The following is a 16,494-nucleotide window of genomic DNA, read 5'->3' as shown; positions in this document are numbered from 1 at the left end:
GGACATTTCTTGTAGACATCGAATATCAATCGACCCACACATACCGAGTAAACAAGCTGGACACGATTGATGCGGGATGTCGTCCGATTTTCTGCCCTGACTGTTGCCACAGAGTGCACAGCAGTCATACCATAACAAACACTATAAAACAGCTCAATGATGACAAACGCTAGAATATAACCATGGACCAAGAGGCGCCAGTACCTCTCCATGATGGAACCTCCAAAATACCCAAACTCCAAGCAGTTGCAGTCAGTTCAGACCGGCCATCCCCCCTTTCTCCGATTCGAGCCTCAATCAGCACGTCGCCGGTGCCAAAGAAATCAACAAAAAAAACAGATCGAACTCGCAGAGGCGACACAGCTCACATGACCACACAACCACCACTCCTTGCGCGCCGCCGGCCTCCTCTCGGGGGTCGTCCGGCCGCGTACTCCAAACCACTGCCATCTTCATCTCCTGTCCCGGTATCTTGAGCGGCACCGTCTTCGTCGTCTCTGACACGGTATTCAGCCTCACGAGCCCGCCGTCTACGACGCCTCGAGCTCCAGCCATGACCGATGACACCAACCTCTTCGCTGGCGACCATCCACTCGGCCCATTTTTGTTCCAGCCTGGCAGCTGCGCCCCAGCGGCCGGTGACGCAACGTTTATAATGCTCCTCTACGGTTTGCTGCCAACCATAGAATGCCTTCAGATGGATGACTTCGGTAGGGTAAAGCAGGGTTTGAATCTCAACAACTTTCCGGGTCTCCTGCTTTTCACCAAACTCATCCTCGACATTGAAAGTCTGGACCACGGACTTTTTCCGACCCTGCATGACGCGGCCATTTCCCTGCAGAATCTCGCGGACGCCGGCCCACGTGACATTGGCACAGTCAAATGCAACAAGTTCTAGCCCTTTCTTGGGCCGTTGCGACTTCTTTGTCGTGCTGCCGCGTTTTCGGACTTGCTCAGAGGCTTCCATGAGCACCAAGTCAGAGATTCTGGTGTTATCCAAACACAGAGACTTGATTTGCGGGCTGGCCTTGAGAAGGGGGAGCACTCCAATGTCTCCTACTTGCTCACAGTAGGAAATGCTCAGATGTTCCATAGTCTTTGCAGCTTTCGACTTGGAAAGATTGATAAGTGTTGCATTCGTCAGAAGATCAACTTCTTCCACCTCCAAGTGAGTCAGGCGGTGCGTTGACTGTAGGAGATCTTCGAAGGCAGCATCAGTCAAAGCAGTGTTCTGGCACGTTCGGAGACCCTCCAGATGAGGCACATTGTATGCAAGGGCTTTGACGCCTCGGTCGGTCAGACTTCGACACCTTGAAATATCCAAATGTCGCAATCGCCTGGGAGGGACGACAGGTCGGTCAGTGAGGACATCTCGTTCAGGGTCGGTGCCGTGGATCATGATCTCCAGAGCCTCATCCGTCAAGCTGTCACAATGCTGGAGGATTAGTCTCTCCAGGGTATTACGCTGGAACAATTCGAGCATAAACTCGTTGTCATCCAATCCTCGAACCTCGCTAGCACGCAGGTCGGTGAGGTTTGGACACGACTGGATGACCTTTTTGAGCCCTTTTGTATCGATTTGGGAGCACCAGTCGATGTTCAGCAGCTCGAGCTGTGGGCAATGGCTGGCAATGATTTTCATGGTTGCATTGTTGATGTTCTGCATGCTGGGCATATTGATCTGGAGCAGTCTCGGGTTCCGGAGGAGGAAGAAGTGGATGGACGATCGCTCAATTTTGCAGCCTTCAATGCTGAAGTTCTCTAGGTTCCGGCACTCTTGGTTCGTCATTCTCGTCCCGAGGCTCAGCCACTGATCCCGCAGCTGCACACATCCTCTGAGGTTGAGGTTCTTGACAAAGGCACCAGCCTTGAGCATGATCTTAATCAGAGCTTCCGAGGTAATCTGTTGGTAGTATGTCTGGCAGTCGAGGCTCGTCCATAATTGGCCATCAAAGCACATATCATGCCACTCTTTTGACACTGCCGAGAATCTGATGATCTCCTTGGGCGACAAAAAGCCCAGAATATAGACTCGTATCTCATACGGCAGGTCTTTCCAAAAGTTGAAATTGGGTCGTCGAGGAAGCGGCTTCTCTGAGATCTCCGGAAGTGGAGCAGAGAGGGGTTTGGAGGTGCGGATATCGATTGGGACAGGGACGGTGGTTATCTCATTGGGGTCCAATGGTCGCAGTCGGGAGTTTGTTTCGAAGTAGGACTGCTGGCTGCAGGGCGAACCCGGCGTGGTTGGCGCCGTAGAGAAGCCATTGGACAGGGCGTAGGAAGCGTGAGGTGATAACGAGTATGTCGAGGGCGGTGAATTGAGAGAGACGCAGGAGATGGAGGCTTTTTGGCCGGATTTGTAGACCCTCTCACTCGAGCGAGTTCTACCCAGCTTGGCAAGTGACGGAGAAGAAGACATGCGCTGCAAGCCTTGAAGTAATCTGTGTCGACCTTTAAGCTTGAGCGGCTGGTCAAAGGGCGTCTGAGCCTCCATAAGCGGACTTGCAGGAGTCATTGGCCTTGGGGAATCAAGCTGTCGAGGCTGAGAAGAGGAGATAGTGGTGCTGAGCATGGCTGGGGGGAGTGACTGCTGGTCCATGATGTATACCGGGCAGGCTCGGCACCAGCAATTCAGAAGTAGAGGCTGATATGCAGGACCAACTGCGAAGCAGCTTCGACCGGTGTTTCGTTGCAGTATGGACTGTCGATCGAATCAAGCAGGCCAGGCGAGGGAGAGGAAACCCCCTTCACGCCCCTCGACAAAGGATTTCTTTCGCCAGCAGTGGCAGCAGGGTCGAGTTAGCCAGCAACCGCTCTCGGAGCCGTGAGGAAGAGGCGTAGGGAAACGAAAGCGAAAGTTTTCAAGCAGAGAAGCAATCAGTCCATTTGCAAGACTGAGCGACGACAGTGAGGTCAGGCGACTGGGCAGGAAAGGAGAGCGTCAACAAGATGGGGATTGGAGGGGCATGACAGGAAGATCAAGCAGGATTTTCAGAGGCCGAGCCGAGACAAGGGGACAAGGAGACACGCAATAGATGCTGGTGATGGACACGGACGCGGACCTACATACAAGCACAGCTGATGGTCGCATGGATACCTCTCTAGTGGTAGCGAAGTGGGTGTCATGTTGCCAGGCCATCAGGCGATACGACTGACGGGCAGCTAAGGGGGATGAAGGCCACCCAAGGGGGGGCAAAAAGGTGGTGAAGCTGAGAGTAGGCAGAGCCAAACGGGCACAAAGTATGGCCAAAGGCAAAACAGCCCAGCGACGGAGTCAGACGAGCCAGGTCCGATGGACGACCGACCGACGAGGGGCTCAACCGCCTGAGACTGCTTGGGGGGCACGGAAAAAAAGGTCAGATTTGGCTTATCGGCGTTATCGATAGGCTGGCCATGCCCCTATCAGTGCCAAGGTCCAACTAAATTAGCGACGCCCCGAGAGCCCCTCCTCCCTCCTCCTCCTTCCTTCCCTCCCTTTCACTCAATGTATTCTGTACCCTCTGTGCCCACCACCAAACAGGTCGGTCAGTTGTATCCGCCACCTGTCCCCTGACTGGTTGATCGGACATGCACTCACACATGCAGGTTGTCCATCTGATGATGCTGGGGGCTCTGGACAAGATAACGTGGTACAGGACACCAGACCCGAGCGTTCTGATGGATGGTCAGAGTTCACATGGTACCCAAGGCAAGTGATCAACATAGAAAAGCGTGTTTTCAGTGCCATCTTTCTTTCCTTTTTGCTGAGGGTGTCATCGCGTGCTCCCGGGAAGTCAACCCAACACCCTTCTCTGGATTTTTGGCCATCCAGGGGGCTTGGCCATCGGATGCAGCTGGACTATCGCTCGCCGACCCATGTAGCCACCAACAGGAGAACTGGGGAACCAGCAAGAGTGAATTTCAACAACCAGTCTCTACTCCCCCACAGAGATCTGCCGACAACTCGCTGGTCACGACTCTGTGGTGGAGACAGAGGCTGTGCTTTCAGCCCAGAGACCAGGAAAAGTCACTGCGGATCCAGTCCAGTTAACCGAAGAGGAACCCACCTCAACTTGATGCGGCCTTGCCTCGTGGCCACCACCACGCCGCCCACTTCTACTCGCCCAAATCTGGCGGACCTCAGACTCAACTCGGCCCCATCCTAGCTTGTGGTCTGTCTCTAGTTAGAGACATGCAGAGACGTTCCGCGCAAAAGCAGGGTCCAGGCCCCTTGGTAATATCTGCGAGATTCCGAATCCTCTTTGGTTAAGTTGCAGAGATGTCGCCACGGCCGATTCCTTCTCGAAGGAATTTGCACGAATTGCGCAAAGGTGGTTGGTCTTCAAGAGCCAAAGGTCCTAGTCCTAGTAACTGCGGGCTGCAGGGGTAACCACGCCTTGGTCTTCTACGAAGCTTTGCTCGTGTATGATCATGATCTTCTTTCCCTTGCCTTTACGGATTAGGATCAACCAGTACTTCGACTTTTCGATCGTCACATGCGTTGTCGTCAATCACTCATGGAAGCTGTCAATGCTTGACCTGCTTGTGTCTTGATTTTAGTACATTGATAACATCTGTGACGAATCGTCGTTGTGTGAAGACATGTTGATCCGGGGCCCTTTTCCGAACCGAGGAATACAACCTCTCCTCTTCTCGCAGTTGTCGCGAGAGATGTGGAAGAGGCCTTAGCGTACGGCAGTTCGCCAGGAAATGACCACTGCCCGCTTGTCACTCGGAGTACAGCCGAACGTGGTATGCCTAGTCAGATGGCAAGCTTACCCCAAGGGCTGCCCGAGGACAACATTTGCCAACGCGGACTGGCCTTGAGTGTCTTTTGGCGTCAGGCTTGTTTCCACACTATTGCAAGGGGAACGGGAGAATCCCCAGAGTTTAAGCGAAGACTACCCAAAGAAACTCCAGGAACTCCGTACCCTACCCAGGTCCCCGCAGTTGCACTCCCTTTCCCCCAGCTCCCAAATTCGGCTGAATGTGTTCTGTACTCTTCAGAGGCGTTCATCCACGTCCCTGCAATGACCTGGTGTCACTATGTGCACACAAACGTCTATGTGGGCAATGCAGGGTTCAACGACATGGAGGGGTAGTGGGAGTAGAGGGAGACGCCTTTCGTCGTGACAGGAGACGCCGGCCTGCTGAGGACTCATGACGAGAAACATGGAGCAGAACGACAGATGGAATCTGAAGAGTACGCGTTAACGGCTCCGCATCGCTTCTGAAACCTGGAGTCCAAAGGTACCATTCGTCTGCCGAGGGACAACTATCCTTCAACCGCAATTCGGGACTTGAAGGTATCCTTTGTCCCTAGCTAGTTCTCTCCACATTTCGGGGTTGAGAGTCGACCGTGACTGCATCATGCGAGGCACCTTCTTCGACCTCCGTATCCAATGTGCACACCATTCTACCTCCGCTTCGGTTTCCCAGGGGAGCCTGGTCTCGACCGAACTGAAACCTCTCCGCGTGTGGTGCTGCTCTCACCTCTGGTTCATTATCCCATTTTTGGACGTCTGTGATTGTGGCTGGTACTTGACAAGCCCGTCCATATTTGCATATGTGAAACCCCCAAGCTTTCAAACCTCCTCATCCACTTATCTAGAAAGAGTTCTATCCGCCAGCAAAAATTTGTTGTAGCCGTTCTTTTTTTATCGCCATAAATCTGTTCATTTAGCACATAAAACCCACTTGGGTCCCAAAAAAAAATGAATCCAATCGTTTCAGTCATCGTCTTCTTCAAGCCAAGGATCGTCAAGCACTTCTTCAATGGTGATACGTCTGTCCACATCACGGTCCAACATCTTGCGAATGAGTTCTAGGCATTCTTCAGAAAATGGCAAAAACGGAACTCGCAGTGGGTGATCGAGGATTTCATCTACCACAAGTCAGTCAGAAAGCAACCCAGTCTCGGCGTGACGTTTCTCACCTAAGTTATAAAAAGGATCTTGCAGGCTATTAGTCATGGCTCAATCAAGCAGAGGCAAGCTCGACTCACTTTCTTTGTACGCAATGGTGTATAACAATATGCCCAATGCCCATACGTCTTGTTCCTTGCCGCCATAGGGTTTGCCATGAAGAACTTCCGGGGCAGCATAGTCTGCACATGTTAAGAGCTAAAACACCATGCAGGGTCAGTTAATACTCACCTATAGTTCCCACAAACACGTCAAATGGTCCATTTTTGATATATGCAGCGCTGCCAAAGTCAATCAATTTGATTCGTCCTTCGCCATCCAAAACAACATTCTCATCTTTAATGTCTCGATGCACCACAAGAGCCTTCGTGTGGAGATGATGAATAGCGTCGACTACCTGGCGAAAGATGTTCCGACTCTCGGCCTCGGTCATGTTTGTCCTCAACTCGATATAGTCGAACAGGTCCATACCTGGAATGCCATGGGGTAGCATTTCAATGTAATAATTGATATCATCCTCGAAGAAGTCGATCATCTCCACGATATTCGGGTGTCGGAGCCCATCTCGACGAAGATAATCTAGGACATGGATCTCCAACGGAACGGTGCCCAACCTGCGGTCTCTGGTCCAAGTGTCGACCAGGATACGCTTTTTGGTCACATACTTGAGAACCATCTTCCTAGACTGACCCTTCTTGTATCTAACAAGCTTAACCTGGCCGTATGCTCCGGAGCCCATTTCCTCTAAGATAATGAAGTCATCAATAGTCTTTTTCTTGTGAGAAATATATGTCATGTGGGGAGGTGGATGTTCGAGTGGTTCATCCATGGTCACGGACTCCGTTTCATCTGATTGATCAGCCACAAGCGAAAGCTGGGAGCTGTCTCCGGATCTGTCTGAGGGCACCGGAGGTGGGGAAGGAAGCGTTGGGGGTGGTTCCGGTTGTGATGGTGGCGACAAAGAGCGTTCATGCGCCAAATAGTCATCATCGTTGGGGCCTATTCCCACACCATGAATATTGCGGGAATAGATGATCCAGAGTGCGTAAACAAGCTCCGCCACGGCAACACTTGATTCCGCCCGGAGCTCATCCTTTTCCTCGATCACAGCCTCATCCGACATGGGGAAGACGGTTTCACTGCGAATGACTCTCATCTGAATATCAACCATAATGTCCGATCCATCTCGATGTTTAGCGGGGACACCACACGGCCTTAAAAATATGTGGGCAGGATTTTCTTTGCCTTCCCGAAGTGAGAGAATGGTTCGTGCTCGACGAAAGCTGTGTTCCGGCACAACAATACCATCGACGAGGTCGACACCGTCATCCTGCCTCAGAATGCTCAAGACATCCTCGAAGCTGGGGATCAGACTGGCGATACGCAAGCCATCAAGTTTCGGATACCCAAACAGAGCTGCTGAGAATATGCTGTTCGAGCTCGTGATTTTAAGAGTATCTGGATCCAAGACCATGACACCTGCTATGTGAGGCAGACTGGAAACTCGGATCTGGTCTCCCGTCGGTGATACCTCCACTGTGGTCGGTATACGGACATGTTCAACCGTTTCTGCTGCGAAATACCCTATGTAATGTTTGTCGTGGGAGTCAAGTGCATCCAACGGGAACTTTGGAAGGAGAGACTTGAGGGGCGTGCCATCAAGGTCAGACCGGCCCCAAATGGCAAGTATTTCACCATGAGCACTTCTCACCGCGCCCGTGTCATCAATATCGAGGTATGCGACGTCCTCGGTGATCTCTTCGATCACCCAGATAAGACCACCGCGTTTTTCCATGACCCAAAAGCTGGCTGCACCCTTGCTGCCATCTCGTCTTTGAATGGGCACGATGTCTCCGCAAAGCAGGACGCCCCTTGATTTGTTTGACGGGTGGTTCTTAGGCTTGGGGCTGTAGTGGCCGCCAGAGCCATCGTCCGTCCTTGCTCTTTCTGAAAGTTTGTTAGCTCGAGAGGGAGCTTTACTAAGTAGCCGAGCTGTAATACCGCTTCTTGATCCTACCAATGACAGACTAGAGCTTCTCGTTTCACTCTTCGGAGGGGACGGGGGCTGCGGTTCCTGAGCGTCTTCAGGTCGCGACAGTCTCGTCTCCAACCAGTGCCTTCTTTCTTCCTGAATGATTCCAAGGATACTCAAAGACCGGAGTTCAGCTCGTGTAACTCCGAAGATCAGGCAGGCCAGATCATTGGCTGCCAGAATCGTCCAAGGGGCATCTGCCGTTGTGCGGAAAACAGCCTGGTGCGCAGGCGACCACTTGCTGCTGTGGGTATGGACGGACGAGGGATTTCCAGTGGTAGGTGTAACAGGAACACCTGTTATCGAAGAAGCGCGCACGGCGCCTTGCGTAAGATTGTTGTCATCAGCCGAGTATGGCTGAGCGAGTGCTTCTATAAGCTTCTGCTGTAGAGACACAGAGTGCAGATCAGTGTACGTTCTCTTGAGGCCCGTCCGCGGAGGCACGTCTATAGAGTCTGATCTGGTTGGCGGTATCTGCATTTCAAGACCAGGCTCATTCGGCGACATGTCATCATCTAGGGAATATTTTCGTCTTTGCATTGCTTCCTCAGGGTCAGGGCTCGCAACTTCCTGTCCGGCATGCTCCAACTCCCGGCCGAAGCTCTTTTCGAAAACATTGCGTCCATCGGTGTGGGCAGGGCCCGTGAGTGGCCCCGGACCCACGGCTTTGGATCTGCCATAGATTGTGTCGATGGGAATGATGTTTGCCTTTTTGAGCAGGTCCATCATGCCCTGAAGCTCCGGATCCCCACTGACTCGCGCCTGGGCATGAGCCAAGGCTGGATTTGAGGCCCATGCCGAACGATCCCTCACGAAATCGATTGACTTCTGAAGAATGTTCTGCCTGCTGTGTAGGACCTCCTCGGACTGTTTGGCGAAAGAGAATGAGTGGAGAGATTCCGACGGAAAGCGATGAAGATCTTCTAGCACAGGAGAAGAGGGTCCGCTCATCATATAACCTGTTGAAACGGACCTGCTGGAGGAGCCTGATATTGGCGCAGTCTTGGAGTGATGCAGCACAGGAGCAACAAATTCTCCGGCCTCCAAGATCAACGTAGGGGTTCGTAGCGACGGCCCTTGTCGTCTGATTCTTCGAAGGCCAGACCTGCCCAAGCCATCATGGTCGATACGAGCAGCCCTAGATGTTGGTCAAACCCCCGATCTTCCCTGGACAACATATACACCCACCTTTTGAGATTGTTCATCTCTTGAGCGGTCCCCGCGTCGAAGGAGAAGCGTGTTCTCTGAGGAAACGAGGGTGCATCGTACTTGACGGGGTGTAGATTCCCGGTGCTCTTATTCTTCGGGATTCGTAGTGACTGGTCTCCGCCCATGCCAGTCGAGGGTACAGCGAGGAGGGGAGAAAGAGGCGGGGTGGTGTCTCCTTCGCACACATGTCAATACATGTCTGAATTCAGCTGGTTTGTTCCAGCAAGTAGCGAATGGCGCCAGGCTCCTCCCAGCAGAGCCATGGGCTCAATGCATACCGTGAATATCCAATCCATTTCGTTTCATGCTGAATATTGACACTTTGATTGCTCGTCAGGCCGCCGGGCCGACCGGTCCAATGCCAGCCAGTATTACAATGCCAGCCTAGACAGAGGCATCTCTCTGCAGGTGGGTACGGTGACGAACGTAAGGTCGAGCGTGGAAAATGAGTGTATGAAATCAGATACTGTCTCAAAATTTGAATTGAACCCTTAGGTGAGAAAGATCCGAACGGCAAAGACGGACAGCGACAAGCAAGACACCTCCGGGTGCGAAGGTGAGGTTGATAAGTCGTGTCGATCCCAGGATGGGAAGCAAAGAATCGTCGATCAAGAGGCCATCGGCTGTTATGCAGGTCGCGAATTGGGAGGAGATTGTGGAAAGGTGAGTCGTGTTCAAGCTGCGCAGTGTTGTAGGCGCAATTGTGCAGTCGGTGGCGATTGGTCCTCTGAATTCGGGGCCTAAGCCCTTCGTTTTGCATGTGGCCACCGCTGCCAGCACTCCGTTTGAGTTGGGCCGCTTCAAAGGAACTTCGCCTGGTAGCCTTTTTTGCCGAGAGATCTGGCAGCCTCATGCCCGAGCCGCCAGGCTAACATCCCAACGATGGCGAATGAAAGCATCTGGCCCACAGGACCCAGGCCTCAACCGAAAGAAACACGGCTCCTCTTCCCTGCAACACGAACGAAATTTGGCAACGCCGAGCTCTCGATAGCAGGCTATATATCTGGACACCCAGATCATTCGACCGGGCTGCGTCCTGACACAGGCACGATTTGATCGTCGTCGCTTGCCCACCTAGTGTGCCATCAACAAACACCAGTACAGAGGGCACGAAAGGTTTCCGTCACCAACTCAACGGTCACAGCCACACTGCGATACGGGCTTGGACCTCCGGAAATGTCGGACTCATAATGCGGCAAAAGAAAACTAAGACAGCAAGTCTATATACGCCTGACTCGTGACCCGTCGACATCTCTGCTAAGAATGCAAAAATATCTTGACATCGTTCAAATGCATCGCTGATACATACACTCACGTCACACAGTGGCCGATCTCTTCCTGCGTTAGCGCTTGATCTTCTCTTCAACCTTGTCCTCCTCGAATCTTAGTCAAGGAAAAGCCGTCATCCTCACTCCCCGAGTCTCTGCGCTCCTGCTGTATCTTGGTTTCGACTGCCTTCTTGGGTCCGGTTCTGGACTCGCTTTCCCTTTTACGTTCTGGTAGGTCCGCAACAGAACTGACGAAGCTAGACCGGTGTCGATTCTCCCCAAGCATAAACGAAAATGATGAGTCCATCAGTGACGGCCGTGGCAACACCTTTGCTGCTACACCACCTCCATTTCCGTCTGTGGCATTTTTGGCCGACTCCGGGGTTCGTGATTCTGGTTCCTTGTCGCCTTCGTTTTCCGAGACGTGTCCACCTCGAACTTCTTTCCTTGAATCTTTCACAGTCGGGTTGGTCGTTTTTGTTCGCTTGTTTGAATCCAGGGATGCTTGTTCCTTTGGAATAGGGATGTCTGGGTTGGACAGATAAACCGAGACGAATTGGATCTTAGCCAGGCAAATGTTTAGGTTCTGTTCTTCCTCTCCAGCTGCTTCCGGAGTCGTCAGCTTAAGCGCTCTCAACGATTCCAATGCATCATCTAGCATTTGGGCGAGCACCACATTCCTTTCCTGTAATAATTCTACTTTCTGTGTTAAATTCTGTGACAACACCTCAGCTTCGGCTTCAGGACCTGTCCGCTCCGGAACGACCAACTGAGGTGCTTCAAGACTGGAATGCCTGGCATTTGATGATTGATAGTGATTCATATTTCGTCGGACTTCGCCAACCGCGCTTCTAACTGCTTTCGAGACATCCCAACCTTCGGTTCGTCTGTGCAGATTGCCTGTGACTTCTCGAAACAGTCCTTCGAGCTGTCTTTGTGGAGAAGCGAACCGCCCTGGAGACGCATTGGGTGATTGTCGATGCTGAGGGGTTCGGGTTGCTCTGATGGTCGATGGGCTACGGCTACTTGGAGCTTCGGTCCGCTTCGGCCGTCTGCCAGAGTATCGCTGGATGACTATTGCTCCAGCCTCGCGGTCCCGATTCTTGTCCAAGAAGACAGCATCCCTGACTAAGGACCGGGGGTCCTCAGCGGAGCTAGGGAGGGTGTAGTGAGTGAGTGCAGTGATGGCGGCTGTGTAGTCCGATCCTATCAATGACCAGCGAGATCTCAACAGCATTGCGACACAAGTAAAATCGACGATATCCGACCTTAAATTCTCGGCAAAGAGAACATCCCATATCCTGAGGACATCTTTGAACTCGAACTCCCGCCCGAACAGCAGCCGAATCCAACGGCTGCACGCTGTCAGATATAGCATGTTACGCCATGAAAAGGGGGAACTCACATAGAATAGATCTGGGGAAGAATGCCGAGTACATGTAAGTGGAGGGCCAGTTCCGGATCGATGGCATTAAGAAAGTCGTCGTGGATTCTTTTGCTTCTTGCAACGATAGAGGAGGAGTCATAGTTCTCGCCAACTTCGTAGAATGCTTTCGCCGTCTGCATCAAGGCACAGAAGAGATTGAATGAATCATGCTCAACGAATTTGCCGTCCAGCACTTCTGTCATGAAATCAACGCCTTCAGCCTTTTTATCAGCCTCTGAGACAGAGGTTAGATCCACCGCATCTTGTTGTACGACCCACACGATGGGCGCCAACAGTTCATGCATGCCCTGTCGGTATCCAATATCGGGGTTCAGTTTCGCGTAAATAAAGAGGATGTCTAATAGTCTCTTCTGAGTAGCCGGTTCGCGGAAGAAGTAGTTGTCCTGCATGCATCGTCTTACGTCCTGGAATATCTCCTCCCGGCTTATCTCGTCTTGCCGTAGACTTGCCCAGGGAGACTTTGCTTCGTCAGACGTCAGACCCTTGAAGTGTTCCTGAGAGATGCAGCAACATACATTTTCGTCGTCCGCCAGGGGGTCTGCAGACGAGTGGAGGTCATTTGGATGTTCTATGAAGCGTAAAAAGTGATCCCGTAGAGAGACGTAAACGGACCGAGACTCGGCCAACTTCCTGGACCACGAGCCCTGGCTCAATGGTCCGTAGAGAAGGAAAGCCTAGTAGAATTGATGTTGACCGACAATATTTCTGAACTGCCGGGCCGGTCACGAACCTTCCAAGAAACGGACCGCAACCCTTCTTCACATGGATCGAAGCCTTCACCGTCTCTCACAGCCTGTCTCAAGTCGACTCCTATCGAGGTACTGAACAGCGACGTCCACCGACTCCTAAGATAGAGTCAGTGTGTACGTGATGTCCAAAGACATTCTTCTTACTGTATATCTGCAAAGGTCCGCATGACCGCCAGTCATTTCCAATGAAGACGCAAATGGTATAGAAGAGCTAAATTGATAAATGGCCAGCACATACCGCCTAGCGGTCGTACATGAAGTCACGGGTTTGCCTTGCAGTTGACAGTATTGAATGCTTGGCACATATGCTGCTTTAAAACCAGCTGCTCACACGAACCACTTGAAATATCACATTGCCTACCCAACGCTTTAAAACTATACATGGATTATTTTGCCGGATTCATGACGATTGCCGTATTGGATGTACAAGCAAGTAGCAGGACAGATATTGAGGGATTTGATTTACCCTACGTGGTACGTACGAGTAGCATCTAGCAGGTTGTCGAGAGCTGGCACGTTTCGCCCCCACGATATCGACTGGCTCTTGCGCGGGGAAAGAGGGCCAGGTCGGCATCGCCCCAAAAACATGGTGAATCGCCAGCAGTTTTCTATGTACACATCCCTTGAAACTCGCCCTCCACCTGTAGTTTCCCGCTAGCCACAGCTTGCATCAGTGCCACCGAGAATCTGCACGACTAGCTCAGCGTCAACCTGTCCTGCAGTTCGTTGACAATGTCGGCCGATTTGTATGCAGCGTTTATGGGGGAGAAGGCACCAAGTCCGGAAGAGACAGGAAACACACAGACCTATACAACGACGATTGCTCCTTCTACAACCACCATCGATATTCAGCTCCCAACCCTGATTACGAGACCTGCCCAAGCAACGCTGCAGCAGAGGGCGCCTTCGCCACTCCGGCAGCGCGACATGGGTGTGAACAATGTCCTCTTTGATGCCGAAGAAGCTGATTTTGAGGATGAATTTGGTGACTTCGAAACGGCACACGACTCCACTAATAATGGGATCAATATTAGAATAAATGACTTGGTGGCGCAAGCGGGCCTCATCTCTACCAACATACCCGATCCAGCGCCTTTAGTTCCTGATCTTCCAGATGCCGATAACATGCTCTGCAAACCATCGCATCGTAGAATCAAGATCTCCCGGACTTCAGCGGTCCAGAATAATCAGAGTGGTACGAGAAACGCAACAATCAGCGCACAGCCTTCGTGGGATGACGACTGGGGCGATTTTGAGCAGACAGAGCCTCCAGCCCCTCCTCGATTAGCTGTGGAAGCGACCACTCACGCGTCCGATGATGAATGGGAGCCTCTCGACGACTCTACACCTGCTCCAATTCAGCAGATTGCTCATCCAAAAAACCTTGCATCGGCGGAAAGCAAAGCAATGTCGGTCACTTTCCAACCCGACACCCAGACTTCGGCATTTGAGAGGCCGAGCAACGTCCCACCACCGTCGTCGCTTCTACAGTTGCTATCTTCCGTCTTTGAATTCATCCACAAGAGCAATGCTGATCATACGTTGCCAAAATCTGAACTAGCGTCGATGGTGCTAGTCGTCTTTCGGGTTTCCGGCCGAATAGCGGCAGGCAGGACCCTGCGGTGGAAGAGAGATGCCCTCTTAGCTCAGAGTGTAAGGATGGGTCAATCGGGCAAGAGCGGCGGGATGAAACTAACAGCGGTGAACAAGAGTGAGGCAACCAAGGAAGAAAGAGACACGAACGAGATGGTTCGAGATTGGTCAAGCTACGTCCATGAGTTCAATAGCATCCTTGCCCAAGCCCAAGTTCCCCATCACCGGATGAGACTCTCTTCCACTCCCTCCCTCACGAAAATAGAACACACAAATCCCTCTGACCCGTCAAAGCAATGTGTTCTCTGTGGATTGATGCGGACGGAAAGGTTGCGCGATATTGATGTCAACGTGGATGATCTTTTCGGGGAGTTTTGGGTTGAACACTGGGGCCACAAGGATTGCTTCAACTTCTGGTATTCGTACAAGAATATGCTCGCACACCGTTAAGAACGAAGCTGGTCTCAATCACGTACCAGAGTTAGGGCTCGCGTCCGCAAACATCGAAGCATTGACTTGATGTCTAATGCACCCATTACTCACAGCACGTGTCCATGTTCCAGGTGCGGCAAGGCCCCGTGTTTGCAGCGCACAGTTCACTGAGCTCGTACCTAGCCGACTCTTCTCTCATCTCAGCTTGTGTCCAGTGGAAAGCTTCACATCCGTTACAGCTGAAGTTCGATGCTGATTCGTCGCCGCACAAGCAAGGGCTGATCCGCCGATCGTACTCGCAGAACTCCCTCGCTCTGTGGCAGTCGAAACAGACCCGGAGAGATATTCCCCTAAAGAGATGTTCCCGTTGCTCTCTTTCGCTTTTATCATATTCTGTGTCTCGACGTTTCCCATCACGGTCTGCGTTGTCTTGGTACGCTAAATCAGACCGGGTGTTGACCTGCGGCTCACTCAACTCCCAGGCCACAGGGGAGTTGAAGTTAATTGCTGGGCGGTATCGGAGACAATGGTGGCAGAAAAGAAGACTCGGGTGCATCCATGAAGAAAGTTTCGACATCAATATCAAATGGGTCTCCCAGTCCCCGGGGCAAGCCCATTGATTCCGTTCCATAAATGGCGCAACGTGTGCGGCCATGGCCTTGGAGGTGAGTGCGAGGCTGATGATGTTTGCTTTGCAGGAGACTCTTTTGAAGACGCTGGCTAGAATACTGTGTGGGAGGCATTCGAAGGTTGACAGTGGCATTTTACCTGAAGTTGCGGGACGAGACTGCTTTGAGATCAGATCGAGATCTCAAGAAATGAACAGCAATGAGCATACCGCTCGTGGTAACCAAACTTCATCCAGATCCACCTTGATGTTGAGGCGGTTGAGGCGTCTCGACTGCCCACGATCTAGGGAAGGGCCTGAGAAAGTGACTTGACATTTCATGTTGTTCCGCCTTGTTGGGTCAGCTCCAGGTAGAGGACAAAACCAGCAATCTCCGTCAGGTAAAGACCACACCATGCTACTAGGAGAGAGCTCGTCGCATAAGTTACGAGACAAGGCCCAAGCCATGCGCGCTGAAGACACGTGCAATAATTAGAATCTTACAGTCTTTGGGCAGGCCTTACGAAAGGAAGGAGGAAAAGTCAAGATAACGAGAGTGGTTTCAGTTCATCGAGAATAAATTGTTGTGATGGTATGGTGACAAGAAAGTGAAAGTTTACCAGCAACTGCAGTCTCTCGCCTGAACCCAAGGCAGGCTCCTTATCGTCTTCCTTCCATGTTCACTCACCTCACTCGCGACACTGGAATTTGTCACTTCACCAGACGGTGAACACAATGAACCAAGCTATAATGGAACAATGGAAGGAGGCTAGGACCACAACATCTGAAGTCGGGCACTCGAAAAGGATGACTGTAGTGGAAGATGCAACATAGATATACTCGAGTATGCTACTGGAGACAGTCAGAGGCACAAATCATCTCAATGCCTCACGCTTGTGGTGGACCACACCAATTTATAGTCCCTTACTTCGCAGCCTCGCCTTCCATGCTTGCATCAGTTCCTGACCCGTTGCACCAGGCTAACCAGGCTGACTAGGCGGGCAGGCAACAAGGCTCGCTGCATCTCAGTAGCCGAAGCTCAGCCGATATCGATAAACGCACCCGACGCCAAAGTCTCAGCCGCCACGGTAGGAGGGACAGCACAGTGAAAGACGCTGGTAACAATGATTCGAATAGAATCGCCATATGTGGCTTGATAGGCTCCTTTGGTGCCCGAAAAGGGTGCTTGCTCTGGTGAACTGGGTTCCCATTTCACAGGATCAGAACACAACTTCATAGTCATGATTCACAGTA

The 16,494-nt window shown here is 51.9% G+C and overlaps 4 protein-coding genes across 4 annotated transcripts; 1 reads left to right on the top strand and 3 right to left on the bottom strand.

Annotated features, from left to right (window-relative positions):
* Positions 1-364: 364 nt before the first annotated feature.
* Z519_03586 (uncharacterized protein) lies at positions 365-2,599 on the bottom strand (the record flags this gene model as incomplete). Its single annotated transcript, XM_016761336.1, has 1 exon — positions 365-2,599. The coding sequence occupies one exon, from the start codon at positions 2,597-2,599 to the stop codon at positions 365-367; it is 2,235 nt and encodes a 744-aa protein (XP_016623186.1).
* A 3,109-nt stretch (positions 2,600-5,708) lies between these two features.
* On the bottom strand, positions 5,709-9,450 carry Z519_03585 (uncharacterized protein; the record flags this gene model as incomplete). Its single annotated transcript, XM_016761335.1, has 6 exons — positions 5,709-5,863; positions 5,915-5,932; positions 5,984-6,085; positions 6,135-9,073; positions 9,124-9,319; positions 9,423-9,450. The coding sequence occupies 6 exons, from the start codon at positions 9,448-9,450 to the stop codon at positions 5,709-5,711; spliced, it is 3,438 nt and encodes a 1,145-aa protein (XP_016623185.1).
* Positions 9,451-10,506: 1,056 nt separating this feature from the next.
* Z519_03584 (uncharacterized protein) lies at positions 10,507-12,775 on the bottom strand (the record flags this gene model as incomplete). Its single annotated transcript, XM_016761334.1, has 5 exons — positions 10,507-11,767; positions 11,818-12,317; positions 12,375-12,533; positions 12,590-12,704; positions 12,753-12,775. The coding sequence occupies 5 exons, from the start codon at positions 12,773-12,775 to the stop codon at positions 10,507-10,509; spliced, it is 2,058 nt and encodes a 685-aa protein (XP_016623184.1).
* Positions 12,776-13,340: 565 nt separating this feature from the next.
* Z519_03583 (uncharacterized protein) lies at positions 13,341-14,651 on the top strand (the record flags this gene model as incomplete). The annotated part of the gene is made up of 1 exon (XM_016761333.1): positions 13,341-14,651. The coding sequence occupies one exon, from the start codon at positions 13,341-13,343 to the stop codon at positions 14,649-14,651; it is 1,311 nt and encodes a 436-aa protein (XP_016623183.1).
* Between the last annotated feature and the right edge of the window lie 1,843 nt (positions 14,652-16,494).

Source organism: Cladophialophora bantiana, assembly GCF_000835475.1.
Source record: "Cladophialophora bantiana CBS 173.52 unplaced genomic scaffold supercont1.4, whole genome shotgun sequence".
Classification (NCBI taxonomy): domain Eukaryota; kingdom Fungi; phylum Ascomycota; class Eurotiomycetes; order Chaetothyriales; family Herpotrichiellaceae; genus Cladophialophora; species Cladophialophora bantiana.
Note: the sequence above shows the minus strand (reverse complement) of the source record. Positions and strands in the feature narration are given on the sequence as shown.